The following is a 27,693-nucleotide window of genomic DNA, read 5'->3' as shown; positions in this document are numbered from 1 at the left end:
ATTCCGCCTGCAACCAGTGCTCTGCTACGTTTCTGCCACTGGGCCCCTCTCCACCATGGGCTTTCACTTCCCAGCCTCTGGACTCTGTCTCACCTGGGTCCTACTTTACCTAGGGATGTTGCCTTTTTCTGGTGCCTCAAAATCCTGATTTACCTTCCTTGTTGAGAAGAATTTCTATCCGTGGAGATTACAATCTTGTTTAGGTCCATACTCAATAATTCCAGATCTTTTTTGATTTGTTTCACATGTTTGTTTTAATAAAACATGATATCGTGCATTAATGTTTTTTTATTGCATGCAAATTTTGTGGACATTAATTCATAGGTTAATACATATTAAATCATTTTTGTGTGGACTAATATGTTTTAAAGTGCACTAATGGGTTGAATGCTTGCTAATAAATGAGCTTCCCTGTTGCCTCATCTATCCATTTCAAATTTCAGAGCTGTTCCTAAATAAATGCATTTCAGGTATTACTAGTAATAGGCATGTAGATAGATCTTGAATTTTGGGGGTGCTACAGCACAAGATAGGAGAGACCACAAAATTTTACCTTGTCCTGCTGCCACTCTTTGTCTCCTCATGACCCCCCCCCCCCCCACACACACACACACTTGAGATGGTGAAGACCCCCAACCCTGCAGAAATGCTCCTCCCACCTGCAAGTGCTGCCACCTCCGTGCTGGGCCTCCCCCTCCCCTCCCCCCACACACAAATTGAACATATGTGGCAGAGGGAAGCCCTGTGTGGCAGCAGCAGTGGTCACGAGTGGAGGATCATTTCCACTGGTGAGGCATGGAGACCCCTGCCAGCCAGGGGTGCTGAACACAAATTGTTGGAGGGGGCAGGCCCTCAAGGCCTCCTCCCACCCCCAGTGGCTATGCCCCTGGCTAAAAAGGGATTAGACATATATTGGGGCTCATTTTCAAAACAGAAAACATCCAAAAAGTGGCAGCTCGGTAGTTTTATTTTTTGTAAAAACATCCAAATTGCTATTTTTAAAACCCATTTAAGATGTTTTTCTATGCAGTTTGTCTGCAGTGCATCCAAATCACAAGGGGGCATGTCAGGGGCATGATGGGGACTGGATTTGGGCGTTCCCAGGATTTGGATTTTTTTTCTGCCATAATAGAACAAAGCAAAAACGTCCAGGGCTAAAAGTTAGATGTTTTGGTCTAGACCTGGTTCAATCATGACTAAGTCACAAAAAAGTGTCCTAAATGCCCAGATGACCACTGACCCCTTCCCACCCCACCCCCAAAGAAGTGAAAAAAACAGTACATTCCAGCCTCTATGATAGCTTCAGAGGTTATGACCAGTCCTATTAGAGCAGCAAGCAGGTCCCTGGAGTGGACTATAGAGAAGGGGATCCAGACCCATATCTCACTCTAACTTTTACACTTGTGGTGGAAAGTGTGATCCCTCTGAAACCCACCAAAAACATATTGTACCCACATACGGGTGACACCTGCAGACATAAGGGCTATTGTAGTGGTGTATATTTGGGTACAGTAGGTTTTTGTTGGGTTTTGGAGGGGGTAACTGTGAGATTTGTACCCGAGACCTTCTATGTGAAGTCCACGGCAGTGCTCCCTAGCATGCCCCACTGCTCTTCTTGGTTGTCTGTGGTGCCAGTCTACTAAGAATGCTGGTCCCCCATACCTCCCAGTGGCTTGTTGTTGTGCATTTTTCATTTGGACTTTTTTTTTTTTTTAATGGTCACCAAAGAAAAATGCACTGAGGACAAAAACAGCTAGAAAATGGACATTTTCTAAACAAAAAAAGATAGACTTTTTTTTAGGTTTGAAAATCTCTGTGTTCACCATTTGATTTTTGGGTGGTTCCATCAAAACATCCAAAATCGGATTTAGACATCATATTGAAAATGCCCCTCATAATCTGGCAAAACTGTAGTAAGGAAAAGACTAGGAATTAATAAATGACGCAACCAAGCAGTTTGGTCCAGTAATAGAACTATCATCATAGTGTAAAGGGCAAATTAAAAATATAACTTATGTTAACGTGTGATCTCCATACTTTGTTTTCTCTGCCTGTTCTGCCCATGATATTAAACATTTATTACAACATTGCTTGATAATGCTATTAATATGCATTCAGCTTACTCTCTTGTTCTTTATGTGCTCTACAGCAAGTAATTAAAACCCTTTAATTTATTTGGGAACAAAGAGAATACGAATTGGAAGTCACTGCAGGCATTTGCATCTATCCTGCAGGTATCACTTTTCAAACCAGTCTGTCTACTGAAGCAATGCGCCACCAGTGTACCTCTCTGCAAAATGTATTCAGTCAAAGGTCTGATGTATCTGTATTTTTCAAGAAAGTGAACATGGCAGCAATTATTCTGGAGGACTTTTTAATTAGCTTTTCCCTGTTTTCCACATTCTAAAATGTGTTGAGCAAGCAGTAATGAAAAGAAAGCGTTGTTCTCTGCTAAGATGAAATCCCCACTTCTCCATTATTCTGAGTTAAGCACTGTCAAGTCGATCCTATCATGGGTGTGCCTCTCTGATCCTTACCCGGCATTCTCACAATCTCTTACTTAGTGCCATTTTTCTTCCGGCTTTTGCAAAAAGTGCGCATCTGTCAAGTCTACTGTTTTTATTACAATGTGAGGAAGGCAAGCCTGTAAGTAATCTAATCATTCTGCACACACCAATAATACAGATAAGTCAAATGGCAAGCAGTATGTGGGCTGAATTCCAGCTATAGTCACATAATTATGTTGAAGCTGTTGTGCTGAGTATATCTGTCCTCTACACTATTATTTTTCATCTTTCTTTTCTATCCTTCAGGCTGACTTTATGCGTTTTATCAGAGCAGACACTGACCCCCTGGCACTCCACAGAAATGTGTTGCCAACATATCAGTTATTTTTCTCTTCTCTGTCCCCATTTATCTGTGTATTTCAGTCTAGGATAGCCATCTCACTACCCCATTTGGCAATCAAAAGAACCTCCAGTCTGAAAGAAAAGCTGCTAGCCCTGTTTTCAGGTGCTTACTAATATCTAAATTTGCACATGTGAGGCAAATAGTCCAGGAAATATTTTCTCCATGCTGCAGCTAATGAAATCTGCACTAGTTGCTACACAAGTACAAACCCTCAGGGGTTTGTTAAACCAGCATCCTAGAAGCAGACTACCAGGCTGACAGTAACCATGCCTATAAGCAGGGCCGCCGAGAGACTGGGCCGGGCCCGGGACAAGGCCGCCCCCGGGTTCCCGGCCCCGCCCCCACTGCCACCTCCCCAGGTTGTCGTCGCCCCCCCTGAGGGGGGCCCGGCGCCACAGTCCCACCTGCCTCCGCCACCGAAGTGCTGTCTTCTGACTCCGGTGTGCGCGGCCCACACAGACGCGCTCCTCTCAGCTGATCTTCGCTGTACTCTGCAGGATTTCTGTGCATCTGATGTCCTGCACGTCAGACGCACAGACGCCCTGCAGAGTACAGCGAAGATCAGCTGAGAGGAGCGCTTTTGTGTGGGCCGCGCACACCGAAGTCAGAACAGAAGGCAGCACTTCTGCTGGCGGGGGTTCGGGTGGAAGGGGCCCGGTGGCGGGTGGGACTGCGGTGCCGGGCCCCCTTGGAGGCCCGGGCCCCAGGAATTTTGTCCCCCCCTGTCCCCCCCTCTCGGCGGCCCTGCCTATAAGTGCTTTTCCTGTTATAATGGAGTGCTGTGTGATTAGACCTGTTTCTTCACATAACATAAGAGTAGCCATACTGGGTCAGACCAATGCTCCATCTAGCCCAGTATCCTGTTTTCCAAACAGTGGCCAAGTCAGGTCACAAGTACTTGGCAGAAACCTAAATCGTGGTAACACTCCATACTACAAATCCCAGGGCAAGCAGTTGCTTCCCATGTCTGTCTCAGGAATTTGTCCAAACCTTTTTTAAACCCAGATACGCTAAACGCTGATACCATATCCTCCGGCAAAAAGTTCCATAGCTTAACTATTCGTTGAGTGAAAAAATATTCTCTCCTATTAGTTTTAAAAGTATTTCCATGTAACTTCCCCGAGTGTCCCCTAGTCTTTGGAATGAGTAGAAAATCGATTTACTTCTGCTCTTTCTACACAACTCAGGATTTTGTAGACCTCAATCATATCTCTTCTCATCCGTCTCTTTTCCAAGCTGAACAGCCCTAACCTCTTTAGCCTTTCCTCATACGAGAGGAGTTCCGTCCCCTTTATCATTTTGGTTTCTCTTCTTTGAACCTTTTCTAATTCCGCTATATCTTTTTTTGAGATACGGTGACCAGAACTGAACATCCATGTGTACAGCCTTTTCTCTTCTGTATATTTCTCAATATCTTGTTTAAGAAGTTTAATATTGCATTCAGGGACCCTTTTGCAAAGGCGCACCAAAAAGTGACCTGCAGTAGTGTGGGCGCATGTTTTGGACACACACTGGACCATTTCTCCACTGCATCTGGAAAAAAGGGAGTTTTTTGGCTGAGAAATGGATGTGCGGCAAAATTAAAACCAGCATGCATCTATTTATGGCCTGAGCCCTTAACGTCACCCATTGACTTAGCAGTAAGGGCTTGCGCATTACCCGTTTGGTAGATGTCCAGTGAGCACCGGGAACACTCCCACAGTAGAAAATAGAAAATTATTTTCTACTACGGGTTTTGGCACGTGCCAATCTCGGAATTACTGCCAGGCGCAAAGCTAGCTGGGTAGTAATGCTGATTTGACGCATGCTGCACATGCTTAGGCCCAAATGCGCCTTTGTAAAATGGCTCTTCAATGCATGAGAATTTCAAATGACAACCCCTACTTTTTTAGAATACCAACAACATTTTTACAAAATGTCATTGCGGAGCAAATAATGTATGCATTATAAGATAAAAAGGATGTTTTTGACAAAGACTGAGCACCTTATTTTATACTAGTGGAACCATGCCCGTTTCCTCAACAATGAAACGGGCACTAGGAAGGCTGTCATGTAAGCTTTTTTTTTTCTCTCTCCCCTGCCCTCCCCTCCTCTCCCCTCCATGTCCAGCGATTCTCCTCTTCTGTCTTCCCAGCCCATCCATATCCATCAATTCTCCTCTGCCCTGCCCTCCCCTTCCCTTCCTCCCTCCCTCCCTCGATTTCCCGCGATTCTCTCCTCCCCTCGATTTGTACCTGAACATTCTCTGGCTGGCTGGTGCTGACTTCCGTCCCGTTCATAACATCCCTCCTGACATCAGCTTGCCTCCAGCATTCCCTTCCCTCTCACTGTTCCGCCCTCTGACGTCATTACGTCTTGACGTGAGGGCGGGACAATGAGGGGGAATGGAACGCTGGAGGTGAGCTGACATCAGGAGATGTTATGAACCCAGGCAGGCAGGACATGTTACGAACCCAGGCAGCCAGACATGGAACGTTGGAGGTGCAAATTATTATATAGGATAAGGTCATTGGAATCTATAAACCCATTCATTGAAAATCCATTGAAAGATATGTGTTTTGAGCTTTATGTGAAGAATTGACTTGTCATATCTAAATCTGATTTTGGATGTTTTGCTGAAAACAAAATTCCCCAGAACCAGGCATCCAAGGGGGGCCTTCCCAGAGCTAGCATTGTTCTCCTGTCCCTGTGTGCAGCAGCGCCACAGAGCAGAGTACTTCTTTCCTCCTGGATCCAAACAGCCTCTTTGGATGCAGCAGGAAGGAAGAGAGAACTCTGTTCTGTGGCACGGCCACGCACAGAAACAGGAGAGACATTCTAGCGCCAGGCCCTGGGGAATTTTGTCGTTCACAGTGAGAGAAGCAGGACAAGTAGGCATGGCAGGCCCAGAGGGGTGTGTGCACCAGGGGCATAGCCAGACCTCAAGGTGGGCGGGGGACATTTTGGTTACTGCTGCTCCCCGTCCTCTGCCTCGCCGCTGCCCACTACCGCTGCTGTACATCTTGGCTGGCAGGGGTCCCCAGCCCCCACCATCTGAAGCACCGCTGCCACAAATACCTTGGCTGGTGGGGGTCCCCAACCCCCACCAGATGAGAACTTCATCCAGCACTGGTCTGCGGCAGCACCACCGTATTGCCTGCCCTGCTCTCTCTTCCCCTCACATCCGGCACGCTCCTTTTTGTCACTTAGTCATGATTGAACCAGGTCTAGACCAAAATATCTAACTTTTAGCCCTGAACGTTTTTGCTTTGTTCTATTACGGCAGAAAAATGTCCAGGTTTGGGAAATACCCAAATCCCACCCCAACATGCCCCCGGCACACCCCATTGTGATTTGGATGCATTGAATATGAACTGCATAGAAAAATGCCTTTATAATGGATTTCAAAATAGCGATGTGGATGTTTGGCAAAAGAAACATCCATCTGCCACTTTGTGCCACCTTTTGGATGTTTTTCTCTTTCAATAATGAGCTCCAAAATCTTTTTGATAACTCTGGGATCATTCTTTATCTTCACTTTTTGATTGCATGGATGATTGGTTTATTCCCAGTGTTTGCATTATTATTAATTTCTATGATTCAGTGGAGTTTTTTGTCCAGTGATTGAAATTTGCTTCCCTGATATTTTGTACGATTAGGGACTTGCATTCTTGTTGGATTTTTTGTAGTTCTTTTTCTCCACTGTTTTTTGGCAGCACTAATGCCATACAATCATTTGTTTTTTTGTTTAACAGCAGTACATTGTATTATTGATAAGCTAATAAATTCCCTATTTCCAATTTAAAAAATTCCCTATTTCCAATTTAAAACCTATCACAAAACACTCTTAGGTTGCTCCTTTAGCTTTGGCGAACTAACTTAATCATTGATTTCTTCCTCCTGTCTGTTCCTCTTTTTCTTTTATAAAGTTAGTCATTTCTTTATGCTCCTTTAGAAAAATAATAACATAGTATTTATACATGCTTTTTATCTTATTGATAGATTTGCAATATAATATTTCTATTGGCAACAAGATGAATTAAATTCACACATATACTAATTTGTGTTCTTCTTGGGGAGATGTTTTGTCGACAGTTAGGGACCCTTTTACTAAGCTGCGGTAGCACCAAAAAGCACTGCCGTGGGACGCGCTAAGGCATCACGTGGTAGTGCGGCAGTCAGCGCACACTAATCCTGCTCTATAAAATATACATTTTTTTGTAGTTTGGGAGGCATATCAATTGGTGGAAAGTAGGTGTGCCCTGTGCTAATCGGGTAGTGTGGGCATATTGCCATGAGCCCCTAAAGCCTACAAAATAGGTGGCAGTAAGGATCACGCGGTAATGGCCTTGTGCTAATTCTCAAATTAGCGTGTGGCCATTAAAGATAAATATACAAATGTGGCCATTTTACTGCCATGTTAAAAGTGGCCACAGCACGTGGGAAACCCACATGCTAACAACAGCACCAGACATTTTTTAACGTGGCTTAATAAAAGGGCCCCTTAGTATAAAGCCACGGTTTTCAGTTAGTTCACAATAACTTTCATGAAGAATAATAACACACATTTATAAATCTTTTTTTTCCTATATTGATTAATATTATTAAACAGTTACTGTTTTGACAGTGAGATTGAGTCAAATTCTTATTTAGATCTGTTTATGTTCTCTTTTGACATGCTGTTTATTGGCATTTAGTGAAAATCTGTAATTATTGATCAGTTTACAATATAAAGAATTGAAATTAAAAATAAAGAAATAGAATTCCTTCTGTTATACAAGCCCACAGTATGAGGGGGAGTTAAAAGAAAAAAAATAATCAAAAAATGTTAAGCCACCAAAAGAAAACAAAGTAATGATAGAATATTTAGATGGGCAACGACATTATAGATCAGAAAGAACAGAATTACTGGGAATAAATATAACATTTTCCCCAATTTACTTTCACAAAGGAAATAATTGCTAAGCTTCAAAAATGCATAAGCTACAGGAATGTACATTTGTTAGCATTCATTTGGTGGCCATTTTACCAAGCTCTGGTAAAAAGGGGTCTGCGGTGGTGTTGGTGTGCGGTTTGCCACGCACCGAGACCCCATTTTACCACAGTTGGTAAAATGTTTTTTTTTTCAAAAGGGAAGTAAATGGCTGTGCGCTAAGTCAACACATTGGCACATGGCCTTTACTCATGGAGCCCTTAATGCTTCCTATTTAAGAGACGGTAAGGGCTGCCGCGCTAACCCGGTGGAAACTGGGCAGTGCATGGTGCTGCCTGATTAGTGCTGGGAAAGTCCCCGACGGGGGCGTAGCCAGACCCTCAGGAGGGGGGTCCAGAGCCGAGGTGAGGGGGCACATTTTAGCCCCCCCCGGCGCCACCGACCCCTCCCCCCCATCGCCATTGCCGACACCTGCCGACGACCCTCTCGACCCCCCTCCCGCCGCCAACCCTTCCCCGCCGTCGCCTACCTTTGCTGGCGGGGGACCCCAATCCCCGCCAGCCAAGGTCCTCTTCTTCCTGCGAAGGCTTTGTTCTGTTTCTGACGTCCTGCACGTTGTACGTGCAGGACGTCAGTCTCACAGAAACTGAAGGCTGCCCTAGCATTTGAGTACCGGCACCTTTTTTGCTAGAAAAAACACACTATATCTATTTATCTATATATATTTCCCTTTTTTGTACAGCAGTTTGAACCAGTAAGCTGTGCTGCACTCCTGCACCAGTCACATTTTGTTTGATTTGACTGCCAGAGGTAGTCATGTCTTTAGGTTCTTATGGGAGCCTTTTACTAAGCCACGGTAAAAAGTGGCCTGCAGTAGTGTACGCACATGTTTTGGGCGCGTACCAGGCCATTAGGCTGAGGGCTCCTTTTACTAAACGGTGGTAAGCCCAATGCGGGCTTACTGCTTGCTGTACAGAAAGTACCACCGGGCTACTGCAGCACCTGGCAGTGCTTCTCACCCCTAGCATGCCGTCATTTCCAGTGCTACAAAATTTTATTTTTATAGCGCCAGAATGTACCCAGCGGTAATCAGGCAGTGCTGCATGAGGCCCGGTTACCGCTGGGTCAACAAGGGAGGCCACCTCAATGGGTGGCGGTAAGGGCACCCCCCCAAAATGGCCACACAGCAAGTGCTTTACTTGCCACCCGACCATTTCCTGTAGGAAGTCGAAACTGCCCTTTTACCAGCTGTGGTAAAAGGGGGCCTCGGCGCGTGTGTAAAGTACATGCCGATGTCAGCACTGGCCCCCTTTTGCCTCAGTTTGGTAAAAGGGGCCCCGAGTCTTAAGAGCTACTTTAAATTTGGAGAGTGAAGACTCTGAATACAATGACAATGGTAAAGAACTCCAAAGCGCAGATGCTGTACAAAAAGGGCACTTTTGCAAATAGAGTCTTGGAGGTCCTTTTACCAAGCTGCAATAAGCACTAGCACGTGCTTAAAAGGGCTTATGCTCAGACGTCCCGCCATAAATCTGCAAGCTGCATGCACAAACCGCACAGAAAGAATATGTTATTTTTCTGAGAAGTGGGTGTGTCTGGGCAGTGGAGAGTGGGCGTTTCTGCGCTAATCAGCGCAGCCACATTGTTGTATGCTAACTGATTAGCATGTGATCAGCATATGAGCCCTCAGCACCTATCAAATGCATGGCGGTAAGGGCGCCCAGGCTAATGGCAACATTAACATGTTCAATCAATATATGGGGTTCTCTTAATAAACAATGGACGCACAGTTAGTTACTGAAGGAAAAGCCTCGAGAAGCTCTTAGACTTCTAAAATGTCTTCCAGGAGCAGGACTTCCTCATCATCGGCAAAAACCTCCGTGTAGCTTACTGCTATCAGAGTAAAGAACTTAGCTTAGTAATAAACTTATCTTAAATTGACAGGTCTCTGCATTCTTCCCAGGGTCCTGACTGTGATCAGTGGTGGCCAGCGTTTCGAATCTCTGTTTCTGCTTCATGATCACAGACCGACGGTGGCTTTGTTGAACAGAAATCCCTTTGTTGAACGGAAATCCTGCTCCTGGAAGACATTTTAGAAGTCTAGGAGCTTCTCGAGGCTTTTCCTCCAGTAGCTAACTGTGCATCCATTGTTTATTAAGAGAACCCCATATACTGATTGTGCATGTTGGCAGATGTGGGTATCTCAACCCCCCCCCCCCCCCCCCCCCCCGATACTACTGTTTAATTTATCTCTACGAACATTAACATGTGGCCATTAATGGCGAAAATAGAAAATCGGCCATTTTCCATCTGTGGAAAAAAAGTGGTCTTAGTTTGCGGGAAAGACCTGCGTATATGCTAAGGCCACATTTTACTGCAGCTTTGTAAAAGGGCCTGTATGTAAGTTAAGTGGGCATTTGCAGAATAGAGCTTAGGCGCCCTGCTGGCACTTAAGTGGGTGAGTTGATGCAGGTGCCTAGACTATGGAATTGTCCTTTATATTTTCTAAGGCACACTAATGACCAGAATGCCTGCTAATGAATGCACAGCCTCAGTTTCTCTTCTGTAGGTCAGCTTGGCATGGTAACCTTACCAGCACAGATCAATCAGACTGAAAGAAACCTTGAAAGCAAACGCACAGTATGTCAATCAGGCATTTACATATGAAGCAAAGATCTTTTTGTTATTTTTGAGCTCTTCATAGCATAGGTTTAGTTCATCTTTCATCTTTATTTTTTAAATGCTAAATTATGCGTCCTTTATCCGTTTTCAGTGTAAGACCTCGACCTTCCTGCCTCCTAAATTAATGGGCCAAATCATATCTTGTTTAGTTTTAAGGAATGAGGACATAGGCCACGTTTAGTCTGTTACATAAGGTTATGTTTCTACATGTTCAGGATAATAAAATGCAACGTGTTCTTGGGTTGATAAATAATAGGTTACAAACTACAGGTCTAGTGGAGGTAAAACCAACTGCATTTTAATGAACATATGGTGCTCACAGTATTTATCCCGTCTGTGTAAAGCATAGCAATTATTCCTCCCAAAATAGAGCACTACAAGGAACCTTGAGTGAAAATGTGAAGGTCAGAGTTACAGAGGTACTTCCAGACTAATGCTTGGTCTGATAGAAATTGTGTCACAGCTGGTTTGCATTGGACCTTTAAACTTTCAGAGCTGGCCCAGCCTCTAGACGGACTAAGAGGCTGGTCACTGGTATAATTTTAAACCTGGTGCTAGAAAGGACAGGATCAACTGTGGATCGTTCCTGCCCAGACCCAACTAGACAACAGGGATCTTCAAGGAAGACATGGGGGGAGAGTTCTGAGTTAGGGGCCTTGATTGGGAGGGAGGCCTTCTGAGTCACAGAGCCTTAATTGGTAGAGTGCCATCCAGGTCAGGGGGCCTTGATTGTAGGGTGGAATATAGATCAGGGAGGCTTAGTGGGAGTGCCAACTGAGTTACGGAGTTTTTTTAGGTGGTGCCCAGATCAGGGGGCTTTTATGGGGGTGCTGTCTGGATCAGGAGGCATATATGGTGGGGGAGGTAATTCTGGATTGGGCAAATTTATTGGTAGAGGCATCTTGGGAGAGCATACTGGCTGACCCCTGTAGGGGTGGTAGAATAACATTGCTCGTGATGTGAATCATATGGAGGGCTATTGAAAAACCACAGGATTCAGTATGCTGCGTTACCAAAGTAACTGTGGGTTGCTGATTGCCTAGGTAAATCAAGGTGCGGTAAAAACCTGAAAAACTAGAGAGCAGATCTTTACTTTTGCAGGCCCTCCTTCACTTTGGAATACATTTCCAGTGGGCATATGTGGCAAGGACAAATATTTCTCATCCAGAAAGAAACTTTCTGAAATATGATGATAATATGATTAGGGGTGTTTATAAATTGCCATTTGTCTTGTATATCTGTATTTATATCTATGACAGAGGTTCTCCACCCAGTCCCTGGGACCAGTGGCATACCAAGGGGGGGGGGGGGCGGTGGATGCGGTCCGCCCCGGGTGCACCTCGCTGAGGGGGTGCCGCGCGCCTGTCCGCTACGTTCGTTCTGTGCTCCCTCTGCCCCAGAACAGGTTTAACCTCAGAGAGACGAGACGCTGCTCTGATCTTTTCGCTTGACTTCATTTCAAGTATTGTTTAACGCCATCATATAAGAGAGAGACACACATATTTTCTCCATAATTTGGATAATATAGGAAATCAGCATACAGTGAGAAGACTCCTGACGCAGGCCTGTACGGCCGAAACACAGCTGTGTCGAGTCCCTTTCTCCCTGCTATCTATTGATAAATAAAGCCTACTTTTTAACTTCAATAACCAAAGTGTCACCGCTCTTTTATTTTATTTTTCATTTTTTATTATTTTTTATTTTTTTAATCATCTTCGCTGTTTTGTCCAGTGTTGTTTTTTTGCGAAGACTGGTTTCTTCTGGTTTTTTTGCGTATGCAAATTTATCTCATACATATTCATCGTGGGTATCCTGAAAACCTGACTGGTTAGGTGTGTCCTGAGGACTGGATTGAGAACCATGATCTATGTATGTATATATACATACTATTTTGATATATGTTATCATTGTATTGTCTTGTTTAATATATATAATATATTTTAATTTATGTTAACCTCTAAGAATGTGATTGGTGGTGTATACATATTTTTAAATACATAAATATATATATGTGACCCGCGGTCTTTCTCAGTTCACCTCAGAAGATAGCAGAATGTATCTCTGAAAGATTTACCTCTGTGAATACATTTTTGCACCCTTCCACATTTTAGACTACAAGCCTTTAGCGGTGCATAATTTAATTTACAATTCCATCACTAAAATAAAAATATATAACATTGCTTTTTGAATAATTATTAATAGAATTATGTTTATTTACTCCATAGATAACGGTTCTGGATCAGGAGAAGGGGGTAAGTCATTAAACTATATTGTTTTATCTAATTGAAATAGATTTGAATATATGAAGTTTGCTTGTTGAGAATTTTGGTTTAGTATTTATTGAATTTTTTTTAGTTACAGCATGTGAATATTTTTTTTAATCTTACATTCAGTTGCCAGATGATATTACATATTTGTTTATAGCATCTAATGTTACTTAATTATCTAAGGAATTGCTCTGTGATAATGTGCTTCCAACCTGGTTATGTGAGCAGAGGTAATTCTCCTCTAATTACAGTCAAAGAGACATGGAATTTGCACTGCATAAAACAACATCCTTTTAAGCGTCTTTCCACATAAGTTAAGTGCTAGGAGCTTCTGAGCCCCAAGTCATATTAAAAAAATAATAATTTAGAGTATCGTTCATGGTTTCCATAGTGTTTTGCCTGGCAACCTAATGGGATCAGTCATAATCTGAGAAGGAGAGAAAGGAGGTCAGGACTAAATGCAGCTCAAGGTGGTTTTCCACCAAACTTTAATTACTCTTAGAACATATTTCAGATATTTCTAAAACTACTTTAACAGCCACCTTCTGTGGTCAGTGCTTGGTCAATGGCACTGTACATGTTCACAGAGATTATTAAAAAATGATCTCAATATGTTATACTTTAGAACAAATCTCTCTATATAAAAAGCAACACCAACGTTCTATGAAGCCTCCAGCCGGAAGTGTGAAGGGGGCGAGATATCCGGTTTCCCTATGAGTGTCTGCCCCGCCCTCTCTGTAACACAGTCAGTGAAGGAAAACAGCAGAGCACGAAATCAAATCGCTGGCTCTGTAACAGTGAAGGACTCAGAGGGGGGAGGGGAGAGAGGCCAGAGGGCAGGGACACACACACTCCCACATGCACACAGAAGAAAACATTGCTAGCCCCCGTTTCATTTGCATCAGAAACGGGGCTTTTTTACTAGTCTTCTTATAAAGGTCAATATTCAAAGCTTGCAACACTACTTCGCTGGGCAAAGGCAGAACAAAGGCAGGAGATGGGAGCTGTGATAGAGATGTTAAATACCTATGTGGCATAAATGCACAGGAGGTGAGTCTCTTTGAGTTGAAAGGGAGCTCTGGAATGAGGGGGCATAGAATAAAGGTGAAAGGGGATATACTCAGAAGTAACCTGAGGAAATACTTCAACATGCAAATGGTGGTGAATTCATGGAACGGCCTCCTGGTGGAGGTGGTGGAGACGAAACATAAGAATAGCCATACTGGATCAGACCAATGTTCCATCTAGCCAGTGGTGTACTGGAGCAGGTTCCCATGGGTTCGTGAGAGCTGTTTGTTAATTTTTTAAAGAATTTTGGGAGCTGGTTGTTAAAGTAGCCCCCCTCCCCCCAATGGCTACTTTAACAACTGTCTCCCAAAATGTGGGCTTGGGTCTCCTCCTGAATTCTCTTTTACTTTGCTGGTGGGGATGCTGAGGCCTGCCAGCCAAATAAATAGACTGCTGCTGCTCCCTGCTCGTTGTTTCCAGCTCTGAGCAGCAGGCTGGAACTTCTCATGCATGCGCAAGAAGTGGCTGCTCAGAGCCAGAAACAAGCAGGGGGGAGTGGTGGCAATCCATCTGTTGGCTGGTGGGGCTCAGCATCCCTGCCAGCAAAGATATGCCCGATGTGCCCACACGAGGAGGGGAGAGAGAGGCATGCGTTGCCCCCCAGTCAGGGCCACCAAGAAGGGGGGGGGGCAAAATTCCTCGGGCCCGGGCCTCCAAGGGAAGCCCAGCGCTGGGGTCTCTCTCTCTCTCTCTGTCTCCTGTTCCTGACAGGACCTGGGTGATTGTGTCCCGACAGGAGCAGGATAGAGAAAATTCCAGCACCGGGCCCCCCTTGGAGGCTGGGGAGGACCTGGAGGAGCAGAAACTGCAGGTCTTCCTCCAGCGCTGCTCTTCACTCTGCCCATTGCTTGCTAAGCAGCTGCTTTTCCTCTCAGGCGTGCATGCTCGTTTTTGAAACCGAGCATGCCCTGAGAGCAAAAGCAGCCGTAGGGACTGGCAATCGGCAGAGTGAAGAGCAGCGCTGGAGGAAGACCTCTTCTGCTGGCAGGGCCTCAGGATCTCCGCCAGCCAAGGTATTTCAATTGCAGTTGTGGCAGCAGCAGCGATCCAGAGGGGGTGGCAAAGGCGACGATCGCAGTGGGGGAGTGGCAGCAGATGACATTGTGGGGAGGGGGTGGCAGGAGCGATGTTCGTGGGGTGGAAGCAGCAGGGACAACGATCGTAGGGTGGGCGGCAGTCCTACCCTGTGTCTGGTTCAGTCTCTTGGTGGCCCTGCCCCCAGTCCACCCCTGGCCCCCCCCAAATTACACAGCTGGCTATGCCCAGAGAGAGAGCCCATTGTTAAAAATTTACTAGCACACCCTTTGTCTAGCTATTCTGTTTCTAACAGTGGCCAATGCAGGTCACAAGTACCTGGCAGAAACCAAAATAGTAGCAATACTATCTGAATTCAAGTTAGCTTTAGACAAGTGCGTAGGATCTCTAATGGAGTGACAGGGAGAGTAGAAAGCATGGATAAGCAGACTGGATAGGCCATATGATCTTTATCTGCCTACGTTTTTCTGTTTCTCTGTTTTCTATATGATAAAGCCAATTATATTACACACTAAATTGATCACTTATTCACTAAAGAATGATAACACAAAAATATTTCATGTTAAGATCATTTTGAACCCTAATCAGCTTTTTTAAAATTATTATTAAGTCTAGTATGGCATGTACAAGAAGTATACAAGGATATGATGATCTTAATTTAGGCGGTAAAAATTCCAAAAATGTAGCAACCTGATATGCAAATAAAATGTTTTTTGGACGTGATGCCCCGGGGACTTGCATAATCAAATGAAAACAGATTACAAGTATAAAATTGTCCCATTAATGAATAATGCACAAGGGGAATCATATATAGTGGTACTATACCCTGAATTATCTTCCGCAAGACATCCTAATGTAGAAATAATCCTGGCCCCAATGAAACTTGACAAAATAGTCCATAATTTTGTCTGATTTCTTAAGCGAAAAAGTTAGACGAATGGCAACATTCTGAATAGTTTGGACCTTTTTCAACAGATATTTCAGTAACCCCAAGTAAATTATGTTGCAGTAATTTTCTAGATTGTAAGCTCTTTGAGCAGGGACTGTCTTTTGTGTGTATGGTGTACAGCGCTGCGTATGCCTTGTAGCGCTATAGAAATGATTAGTAGTAGTAGTAGTAATAATGCCAGTCATTTATATACCAAGATCAATAGCACATTTAGATTCAATAGTCAGAGAAAATTAAAAAAAAAGAAAAAGAAAAGAAAGAGAAAGCTTGAAAAAAAGAGAACTGAGGTAGATTGTAGTAGACCAAAAAACGTAAACATGCTGGTCGTGGTCAATAGTCGGCTCATAGTGGTCAGCACTGACCACAATGGGCAGAATAAGCCCCAGATATTCAATGCCTGGCTATATCTGGCCACTGGCATTGAATATCCAAGGCTAATTCGGCATATGCTAGCTGCCGGAGCTTATGCAGACCCCAGCTGATATTAATCCAGGATCTGCATAAGTATATGGACCCTTTACAGTGCCTGCTGTCCCTCCCACCCCCTGGGAGCAATGACAGACTCATGCCCCTGGCAAGATCCCCTCCTCAGCCTCCCTCCACCCCTACCCTCTGGAAATGGAAGGCCCCCCCCCCCCCCCCCCCCCATGTTTTCAAGCTTGCCTGTCTGTTCCCTGGTGTTTCAAATGGGAAATGGGCAGAAGCAATGCTCACTTGCTACTGCCCATTGCAGCAGCCTCCCAAAAATGGCTACCACAACCTGTCGTGACAGCCTCATGGTACTTTGAGGTGCTGAATATGTAGGTAGCATACTCTTTATAGGGGTTGTTAAGCTCAATAATAGATTCATTCCATGCCTATATAATGCCCTGTTAAAGGTTAAACAATTATGTTCCAGTGACACTGTGCAGAAGGCAGTCATGGTCTGGCCAGGTGTGTATAAAGCATACTGGTGGAGGGAGCTAGTCCCTAGTAGAGTATTTAGCTGAGAAGTGAAGGAGTTGGATGTGGGCTGTGGGCTTTCTTCTAGTGATTCTAGCACAGTGATTCCTAAACCTGTCCCAGGGCAACCCTAGCCAGTCAGGTTTTCAGGATATCCACAAATAGCTGCATTTCTGAAGTAGGCTTTGAAAACTGTAAGACTGTTTATAGCTATTCTGCATGCTGTTTTACATTTTTATGTTTAATATATTTATTAATTTCAAATATCATAAACACCATATTTGAAAAAGAAAAAGTACATTCCTCAGAAATTACTAATGAAGAAATATAAACATATTAATATTAATTGAGTTAGTACTTCCAGTCCACAAATGGGATCCAAGATTAACAATTAAGGAGAATTAACTAAGAAATTTTACAAGAAATTATAAACCGGTTTTCTATGGTTCTCATATACATTCAAAGCTTTACCGTTGAGAACTTCTGGCAACTATAAATTCGGAAAGCTGCAAGGAATCAAGAAAAACATATTTAGCTGACTGATAATTTACAATACACTTGCAAGGATATCGTAGGAGAAAAGTGGCTCCCATACGGAGAACCTCTGGTTTTAACAAAAGAAATTGTCTGCGTCTTTTTTGGGTATCTTTAGACACATCCGGGAATATTCGTACTTTGAAACCCAGGAAGTCATTGTCTCTGCTTCTAAAATTTTTTTTCATTATTAAAGCTTTGTCCAAAGATAGAGCTAAAGTAACTAACAAGGTTGAAGCAGTTACTAGGTCCTCTGTTGGGGTTTCTAACAGTGCAGAGACATCATGAAGTTGCTCAGGTTGTTGTAAAGAGGTATCCACCATTTTAGTCAGTAAATAGTAAGATTGTACAATAGGAGGTAAAGTATTATCTGAGAATCCTAATATTTCTTTTAAATATCTATTTAACATTTCTCTTGGAGTAGTTGTTATAGTTCTCGGAAAATTTAAAAATCTTAAGTTGTTAGATCTCTGAGCGTTCTCCAAGTTTTCAATTTTTCTTCTCATATTTGTTACATCTTTAATAGTGACTATTTGCAAGTCTTGAGCTTTCTCAAATTTCTCAGATAAAGATTTAGTCTTAGAAATCATATCCTTCCTTTCTGACTCTGCAGCTACAACAGTATCTTCTAATTGTTTAACCCGAGTTTCAATGAGCTGTATTTGTGGGCATAACACTTTCCCCAAGTTTGCAATTAAAGCCCAAAGGCTTTCTAAGGTAATATCAGTAGGTTTCTCTTCAAGAAAATTCAAAGTACCTTGAACTCGTGTATCGTTGGATTGAGTTCCTTCTGCTCCCGAGTTCACAGTTGCCTTTGTTCCTCCCACAAGCTGAGATGAAAACTCCTGAGTGGGCAAAGGGGAAATCCCACCTTGTATTTTTCCGCTCTCCAAGGTCGAAATCCCAGCTCCCGTCGATTCCCTCGTAGCACTTTCCAGAAGCTGCGGGGAAGACGCCATCAATGGAGGGGAAACGCTCAGGGGTTGCGGGGGCGGAGTTCGCCGGTCGAGGCTGAGTGTCACATCTAGCAGGGGCAGCATCCCAGGCTCTCCAGCTACCCCGGGCACCGCCAATCCACCGCTCACCGACCCTTCAGGAACCTGGAGTCCCCGTAAAAAGGTATCAATAGGACCACTTATCATTGAGGTACGCCGGTCCGGGGGAGCTATGGCCGCCGCTTTCCCGCGACGCTTCGGCATTGCGGAATTCAAACAAAGCGAGGAATCTCACTACCGATTCAGTCGGCCATCTTGGATCTCTTTAATTCCTGTTTTACATTTTTAAATTTATTATTTTTCAGTTTGTATTTTATATTTCTTATCTTTTCATTACTTTTTATTGTTTAATTTTTTTAGTGCTGAATTTTGATTAAAATTTGTAATCATGATTAATTGCGCAATTGACGGTATGTTGTTTTCCCGCTGCAGCTCCTTGTGACTCGGCAATGGAGATTAAGGGGTCCTTTTACCAAGCTACGGGAAAAAGGGCCCTGTGGTAGCAGTGGGGGCTGTTTTTCCCGCGTGTCAGAGCCCTTTTACCACAACAGGTAAAAAGCCCCCAAACCAAATGGCCCTGCGGTAGGAAAACTCATATTGTGTGGCCATGTGGCAGGCAGCCCTTACCGCCACCCATTCAGGTGGCAGTAAGAGTTCCCGTGGTAACCTAGCAGTAACCAGGTAGTGCGTGGCGATGCCCAATTACATGCTACACATTTCCAGGGTTTTTCCTCCCCTAGAAATGGCGCATGCTCAACCTGTAACTACCATCAGCAGCCACGTTGGGCCGGCGGTAGTCCCAGAATAGCAAGCAGTAAGGCCGCATTGGGCTTACCGCCGCTCTGTAAAAGGGCCTCTAAGTGACTTGTCCAGAGTCACAAGGAGCTACAGTGGGAACAAAACTAAATAAATAATATGCCTTTAATCGCATGATTAATCGTGATTAAAATGTTAATCAAAATGCAGCCCTACAATTAATATTCACTAGATTGATATGTATACACTGCCTCCTTGGTATGCAAATCTATCTCATGCATATTGTGGATATCCGGAAGTCCTGACTGGTCAGGGTTCGCCCAGAACAGGTTTGGGAATCACTGTTCTAGTGATTCCAGTCCAGGGAATCCACTTCTCTGTAGACCAAGTTCAAGTTCTAGACTAGTACCTGACAGATAACCTGGAGGCCTCAAATATAACATCCTGATATATGAGTACTGTGGGCCATTTAATGCTCCAGTGGGGCATGAAATATTCAGCAAGGAGAGCGGAAGAATTAAGTGGCAATCGACATTAAGTACTGGGCTTAAATGTCATGCACAAAGTGTTGTCAAATCAGTTTTCAGAAGTGTTTTATTGAAGAGTCAATATTAATTACCTCTGGATCGTGGTACTTATGTGTCAAGTCTGCATTATAAAACAAGACAGTTTAGATCTCATTGAGAGTATGCAGGATGGGTTATTGCTGTACGAAGGAAGAGTTTCCTTGCAGAAGGGAAAGTACCTAAGGTTCACTTCTCCATCTAAAAGACCAGCAAATCAATATTCAAAGCCATTTATCCACATGACCACCACCATTAGCCAGAGAAATGGGTTAGTTAGTGTCAGCCTTAGATATTTAGTGGCACTTTCTAGATAATGTCGTTAAACATCCTTACAGACTACCGTGGATCATGGTGGGGCAGGTCATGGGCAGGGTAAGGTTAGAGCTGGTAGTTTTCAGAAAGTGGTAATATTCAGGTTGCTGTCTGGATAACTACCCAAAGTTAAGTCAGGAAATTTGCTGTCCTAACTTTATGTGGTTAACTGTCTGGGTAGCAGTTTGAATATCGCCATTATCTGGATAATATCAGCACCGACTGCACAGCATAGAGATTCAGCACCAGTATTCAGCACTCATTGTAATCCAGATACCGGTGTTGAATATCTGTGTGTGTGTGGGGGGGGGGGGGGGGGTTAGCTATGCAAATAGCCTAACTCAGCTTGCGATGATATACCACAAGTCACTTTAGGGCCTTAAAATCATGTTAAAATAACCCCCATTTTTTTTGCTGGGGTTATTTCACCGCCTGGGAGTATCAATCTGTAAAGCCACAGCTTGATGCTCCTAGGCTGGCAGAGCAGGGTCCCCCTGCACATGACCCCTCCCCCCCCTCAGCACAAGCCCTCCTTAGCACAATACCCTCAGAAGAGGCCCCCCAGCTGAAGCCCCCCCTCCCTCTCCCACATTGGCATAGACTACCTTTCAATGCATTGGTGGTCCATGTTTGGTCTTCGGGTAGGAGTGATGCCCAGTCCTGAGCCTTCAGGAAAATGGCACCTCTAGTGGTAGTCTCATGCAACTGCTTCTAGAGGTGCCATTTTCCTGAAGGCACAGGACTGAGCAGGAATGTCTGGGCATCGCCCCTGCCTGAAGACCAAACATGGACCACCAATGCATTGAAAGGTAGCCTTTGTCCATGTGGGAGAGGGAGGAGGGTCATGTGTTCTTATAAGGAAACGTTAACATCCTGCTAATTTCATCCATATATCCCTGCCACAGTAATAGCACATCTAACAATATATGAATAAAAATATACATATATCCCTGAGCTGGGACACTCATGAATAATTTTAATCCAATATTTTTTATGCACAGAAGTCTCCACTGAATATTCTTAGCAAATAGGGGATGAAATCTTTTTTTTATTAGCACAGTCTAAGGGGTAAATATTTAGCTGAAGGCGGTCAGTGATTTTTTTCCCTGCCACCGGCTATATGCTGAGTATGTGCGGCCAGTGAGCAGTTATCCGGGTAAGGCCCAATATTCAGTTCTTAACCGGATAAGTTAAACTGGACAAAGACAGGACTGCTTTTTATGCAGTCCGATTTGGTCGATTAACTTATCTAGTTGTGCTGAATTTCAGCACTCAGAATAAGTGTTGACTCCGCCCCCAAACCACCAACAAAATAGCTGGTTTCCATTTTTGCAGTTAGAGGGGATATCTAGATGATTCTAGGTCAATTCCCACCTGGACAGTTCCTACCCACCAATTCCCATCAGGACAATTCCCACTGAACCAATTCCCACCACACCAGGAGGGACAGTTCCTACCCATAACCCCAAAGAAAGCAAAACACACTAGGACAAATAATCTCCTTCCTTTTCCCCTTCCAGATCGTTTTGGAGGGCAATGCCTCCCCCAGACCTCCAACTAGATTTCAACCAAATTCATGTTTAATGTCATAAATAAATAAATAAATAGTAGAAACTCTGAATGAAATAAAATCTCTCCTATTCACTGCCAGGACTTACGGGACCTGATACAAGAAAGCTACAGTAAAAGCTATGTTTAAAAAAAAAAAAGGCTAGGGAGGGTGGGAAATGTCCAGGGGGGAAAAGTCCTTGGTGGGAATTCTCCCCTTTAAGTGGGAATTGTCCCGGGAAGAAGTGTCCTAGGTGGGAAGTGCAAAGAGCACTTCGTTGGGTGCTAGCAGCAAAGGAGCAAACAAAATTATCTTGCTAGTCCATACGCAGTTTGTATGATATGGCACAGTACATCCCAGCAAGAGCTCTTCACGCTTCACAAAAAAGATTATTGCTTCGAGTGTGAAGTTAAATGGAACTAAGAGGTGTTCTTTCTCATAAGCTGATCCAACTTGTTGGAACACACATCCTAAAAATCTGAAAATCAACAGATGATGTTTTCTTGTTTTGTACAAAATAAGAGCCTCGGTTGTTTATATAACCCTGGTCTTACCACACCGTTCAGGCACCAGCTTCTCTTCACAGGCCAGCACCCAAGATCAGGGCCACAAAACAAAGTTTTAAAGTTTCTTCATCACTGAGCTGGGTGTTAAGCTGGGGGGGGGGTTCTCTTTTATCTTTTTATTCACCTTTCTTTGTTAGTCCAGGAGAAAATAAACTTCACTCTCACTCAAAGAAATACTCCAGTCCAGGTTTTATAAACCAACATGAACTGTACTGAAAACTCTGCAACAAGCAGTTTATCCAGGAATTCTGGAGGCAAACAAATCCTTTTTAGTATCAACTAATCAATTTGTATTCCAAATGGTTAACTTAATCAAACTGAGGTTAAGTGCCAGCTTCAGTACTTTGGTGTCAGTTCAATTGTCCATTTGTAAATCCTATGGTATATACATATTTACAACTCCTCCTGTCCGTTACCCATCCTTTTGGGGTGAACAACCAAAGGCTGTGCATGTGGCACAGACACAGCAAGCGATCTCCACTATGGATCAGACTTCCCTGTCTGTCCACTCTCTCCCAAAGGTGTACCTTTCAGGGCTACTGGCTCTGAACAGGCTCTTCCCTTTTCTTGCTCCCAAGCTGGGTTCTACTGCTTTCAACCTGAGCACTGCTCCACTTCATGGTTAATGCAGAAACCTCCACTTAGGTCAGCCTTAGTTTATCGAGCCCATCTAGCCAGGCCACCCCCTCTCCTCAAGCAAGGGCATAGCCAGACTTCGGCGGAAGGGGGGGTCCAGAGGCCAAGGTAAGGGGGAATATTTTAGCCCCCCTGGTGCCGCCACCCCCCCCCCCCGCCATTGCCAAGCCCCGCTGCCGCTGCCACCACCACCACCAACTTTGACCCCCCCCCCCCTGCCGCCGACCCTCTCGACCCCACCTCCCGCCGCCTGTCTTTGCTGGCGGGGGACCCCAACCCCCACCAGCCAAGGTCCTCTTCTTCCGGTGCAAGGCTAACGTGCAGGATGTCAGACTCACAGAAACAGAACAAAGCCTTGCAGATCAGCCAGCAACGTGGCCGCTGGCTGATCTGCAAGGCTTTGTTCTGTTTCTGTGAGTCTGACCTCCTGCACGTTGTATGTGCAGGACGTCAGACTCACAGAAACAGAACGAAGCCTTGCACCAGAAGAAGAGTACCTCGGGGTTGGGGTCCTCCGCCAGCAAAGGTAGGCGACGGCGGCAGCGGGAGGGGGGGTCAAGAGGGTCGTCGGCAGGGGGGTACAGGGCCAAATCTACGGGGGCCCAGGCCCCTGTGGCCCCACGTAGCTACGCCATTGTCCTCAAGGGTCCTGACGGGAGTGGGGGGGGGGGGGGGTAGAGGCAGCCAAGGACTGGTACTATCCACAATATTATTAACTCCAAACTCCACCCCTACTGTCATTCAATAACCAGAAACATTTCCCTCAGCACTTTCCCATAAACACTCCCCTTGGGGCTGGGCTTCTCACTCTCCCTTTTCCAACCTTCTTCCGTCCCCCAGTGACTGTTTAATCATCCCTCATATGATTAATAATCCCCATACATTTGGGTAATGAAGTGCTTAGAAAGGTTTTATGCTGATTTTAATGTTGATTGTTTTGAAACAATGGTTTATTTTGTTAAATTTGTAAACTGTTTTGTGCTTTCTTTGGGTGAGACTGTGTAAAAAACCCTATTGAATAAATAAGTGTATGGTCCTGTAGAGTTGGGGAGAGGCTAATGGTTTACATGGAACCCAAGAGGGATGTCAGAGTCAAATTTTCACACTGAGAAGCAGAATGGTTAAAAACAAGCATGCAAGAGGCAGCATCCACAGTGCCCATCCCCTAGCAGAAACGAAAGTATGATTTCATATAAATGTTTAATGCCATTGCTGCTGCCTTTTCTCCCTGTGGAAATGTTTCTAACTGCTGTTTAGTGATGGCCAGCCTGCTGCTATCATTAATAAATTGGGCATGCCATGTGCTGCAGTTCAGTATTAATATTCATTAACATTTTGGTCTGAGTCCAATTACATATTGCAATATTAAGGATAAAACTGTCCCTGACCACACATAATCAGGCAGTAATTAGAATCAAAGGGGCCCTGAAATAATTATAATCCGGGAGACCTTGGTCGCATGGTTTGAGCAGTTTGCCAGAGACCTGTGATACCTACTCAAGCCTTAGATTAAAATGTTTTCATTTTGCCTTTTGAAGGTGGTTTAGAAGGGTTAGTTGTGATTCGTAAATCTTTTTACTTGTATAAGTGGTGATCTCAGAACATTACCCTGTATGTGCATATGATCTTGGCATGCACAGTTTTGAAGGAGGCTTTTTTGGGTGTGGTTAGAATGGTCATTCAAAATAAAAATGTATTCGATATTTCAGAATTGCAGTAGATGTATATATCTGAAAGTTTCCCTATCGGCATTTATGTTTGATTGGCATCATGTGCTAGTATTGGTTAACGACTTATATTTATTTTGCATTTGTATCCCACATTTTCCCACCTATTTGCAGGCTCAATGTGGCTTACATAGCACCGTGCTGGCGATCGCCAGTTCCGGTATGACAAGTACATAGTGATATTATGGTAGAGATCATGTGTGACAGACACATTATGGAATAGGAAAGGAGAAGAGTTATGTTATGTCCATTTCGAGTGTTAGATTCGTTGTGTTGCAGGGTTTAGGCATTTAAGTTGGATCATTCAGATATGGACTTTTCCTCTAGGAATTTGACCAAACCTTTTTTTTTTTAAACACAGCTACATAAACAATAAAAATGAATTTATTAAAAAAAAAATGTATAGTCTGCGATAGCCTGTTCTAGGCAGGTAACAATAAAATATACATGATTTAAATATCAAAGACCAACAAACCAGTGGTGTAGCCAGACCTCTCATTTTGGGCAGGCCCATAGTTAAGATGAGTGGGCCTTCCAAAACTCCCCCCTTTTTTGTCCTGCATCTGTCTCCCTCTCCTCCGCTCCCAGTTCCTGGCATGGGTGGAGAGCTTGAAGAAGAAATTAGGACTTAGCTCTCTGGGGATAAAAACTATCTGGACATTGCAGAGGTTTGATTGCCAGAGCGTGACTTCTCTTGGATGTTGAGGTCTGTAAAACCCACCATATGCATGTATAAGTGACAGTGTGAATGGCAATATTGATACTTCTCTACTTAAGTACTGCTGCTCAATATTCAAAGTCACTGAAGGATGCCACTCTTTTTGTTTATGTGGGTTTTCTTTTTCTACAATGGCTTTCTTTGCTGTGTATGCCACCAGATACATACAAATTTTCATTTGTATGTATTTGGTGGCATATATATATTTTATGGAAAGCTCCATGTTCAGCAAGCCTTTTGTAAAACATTATCATGGTTTTCAAAGCATGGGCCTAAATGTTCATTTTCTTCTCTGACATAGATACCTTATACATAAAAACTACAAAAATAATGCTCAAGTTCAAGAAGACTGAGGGTAAAAGCATTGTGTGGGGAGAATTGTGATGTAGCCTGAAAGTCATGTTGGCTCATTGTCAGACCCTAGTTCAGTTTCCAGACTATGACTCTTTAGGAATGCTAGAGAGAGACAGTATGTTCACAGCTCCTCCACAGAGGCAACAATGTATGTTGATAGATATTGTATAGTTTGGCTTTTTATATGATATTTTTCCCCCAGACAGAATTTCTTTTGCCCAGATAGACTGAGGGTTTTACTAAGAGTATCCTTTACTAGGCTGCATTAAACAGCTAGCATGGGATTACCATGTGGTAGACATTAGCGTGACCTGTGCTAACATCTACTGCACATTAAAACAGCCAGCTCAGTAAAACTTCCATGCTAGCTGATTATCATTGGTAGGGGTTTGAATTGAGCATGACTTGAATGGGTCAGAGGCATAGTTGGCTGTGACGAATGTGTAACACACACAGCTATCATGAATGTTGATAGGTTGCAATTTACGCTACCTCAAAAGAAGGTGCTAAGTGCAACTCCACTATCAGCAGTCTGGTAAGAATGGCTGCTGTCAAAAGTTGGTCTGGTCTGGTGTTCTCCCTATCTACATCCCATATCTGCCACTGACACAATCTCACTTCAATCCACCCTGAAGTCATACCCCATCTCCCTGACATCCCCAATTCTGCGCTCCCCCCCCCCCCCCACACACACACACATCTGATTCCTCCCATGAAGGCACCCTAAAGCTCTGATTTTAGCCTCAGGCAGAACTCCCCCAATCCAATAAAACTGTCCCCCCAAAAAACCTCCTTCCCCTGAGGCCACCCCTATCACACCACCCTGACTCCTAGAGGAAGTGTCTCAATGCTATCACAAAGGAGCATCTTACCATAGAGGGATAAATCTTTGGATCCTAGCAGGGATTTTGGAGCCTGGCTGAAACCCAGTTGGGAACAGAGGGGGACAGCTCCCGCTGGCCATCTCTGAACCTCATGAACCACCCCGGGTAAGTCCAAGGGGGGGGGGGGGGAGGAATTAAAGTGGTGGGAGAGTGTCAGCCTAAGGAGAATTATGTTTTTTTGAAGGTGGGGTTTCTGCATGGGGGTGGGATCAGAACTTAAAGATGTCTTCTTGAGGGAGGGAGGAATCAGATGTGTAGGGCAGGAGAATTATGGGTCAGAACAAAGGGGTATCAAGGGGATTGGATTTTTACTGCAAGAGGATAGGAGTGAAGGGGTGGAATCAAGACAAAGGTGACGGGGGGGGGGGGGTTGACACCACAGCTACCATTTCTTTATTTCTTTATGTGTGCCCCCACCACCATAGTACATGCAGTGGCACTCCACATAACACCATGCTGTGTGGTAAAGCTTTGACCTGTAGGGTAAATACAGGGTAGATGCTGAACATGCCCCATATATTTACCACACAGAGGGTGTGGATTACATGTCAGGTGTGGTTCGATATTTATGGGTGTATGTGTGTGTGTGGGGGGGGGGGTGTATGTATCAGGGGATGTATGTGAGTATGTCTGTGGGGGAATGTGTATAGTGTGGGAGTATGAGTGTATGCATGAGTGGGTATGGGTATGTTGTGGTTGGGTGAATGAGTGCCTGAGGGGGAATGGTTATATTAGGAATAGGTGGATATGCGTGAAGGGGGATGGGTATTTTTAAGGGTATGAGTATGTGCATGGGGGATTAGTAAGTTGGGAACTAAAAGTTTGTGCATGGGGGGATGGATATGTTGGGATTTGAATGTCTGCACAGGGGGATGGGTCTGTTGGGAGTGTGTGTGTATGAGGGGCAGTATGTGGGTGGGTGGCTATGTGGGGATGCTTGTGGAGAGATATGGGTATGTATGTGGGATAATATTAGGGGTGTGAGGATATTGGTATGTTTGGAGGTATGGGGAGGTATGGGTATGTTGGGGAATGGAGGAGTGTACGGGTTTGGTATGTGAGGGGGTGTTCAGGGATGGGTATGTAGGGACAGATTTGAGGATGGAGAGATATTGGCTTATTTCTCCTGTCCTCCGTCTCACTGCTGCTGCTCCCTCCCTCCCTCCTTCCCATCCTCTTTCCTCTTTCTACTTTGTGCCAGTCTTCCTCCTGCACTCCCCATCTTTCCCTTCTGCCCCCTTGCATTCTCCCCCTCACTCCCTTGCCACCCACTCTTGTTGTGTTCCCATCCCTTCATTGTCCCCTTCCTGTCATTACTTCCTTCTCCCTTC

At 44.3% G+C, this 27,693-nt stretch overlaps 1 protein-coding gene across 1 annotated transcript in view; it reads left to right on the top strand.

Moving 5' to 3' along the window:
* The window catches only part of TMEFF1 (transmembrane protein with EGF like and two follistatin like domains 1), a 451,913-nt gene that overhangs the window by 253,873 nt on the left and 170,347 nt on the right, over window positions 1–27,693 (top strand). Inside the window, exon 4 of the mRNA XM_030204848.1 lies at window positions 12,730–12,756. Within this exon, the coding sequence (XP_030060708.1) occupies window positions 12,730–12,756 (27 nt within the window). The remainder of the gene's footprint in view (window positions 1–12,729; window positions 12,757–27,693) is intronic.

Source organism: Microcaecilia unicolor, chromosome 1, assembly GCF_901765095.1.
Source record: "Microcaecilia unicolor chromosome 1, aMicUni1.1, whole genome shotgun sequence".
Classification (NCBI taxonomy): Eukaryota; Metazoa; Chordata; class Amphibia; order Gymnophiona; family Siphonopidae; genus Microcaecilia; species Microcaecilia unicolor.
The sequence above is the reverse complement of the archived record's forward strand: the minus strand, read 5'-3'. Positions and strand labels throughout refer to the sequence as shown.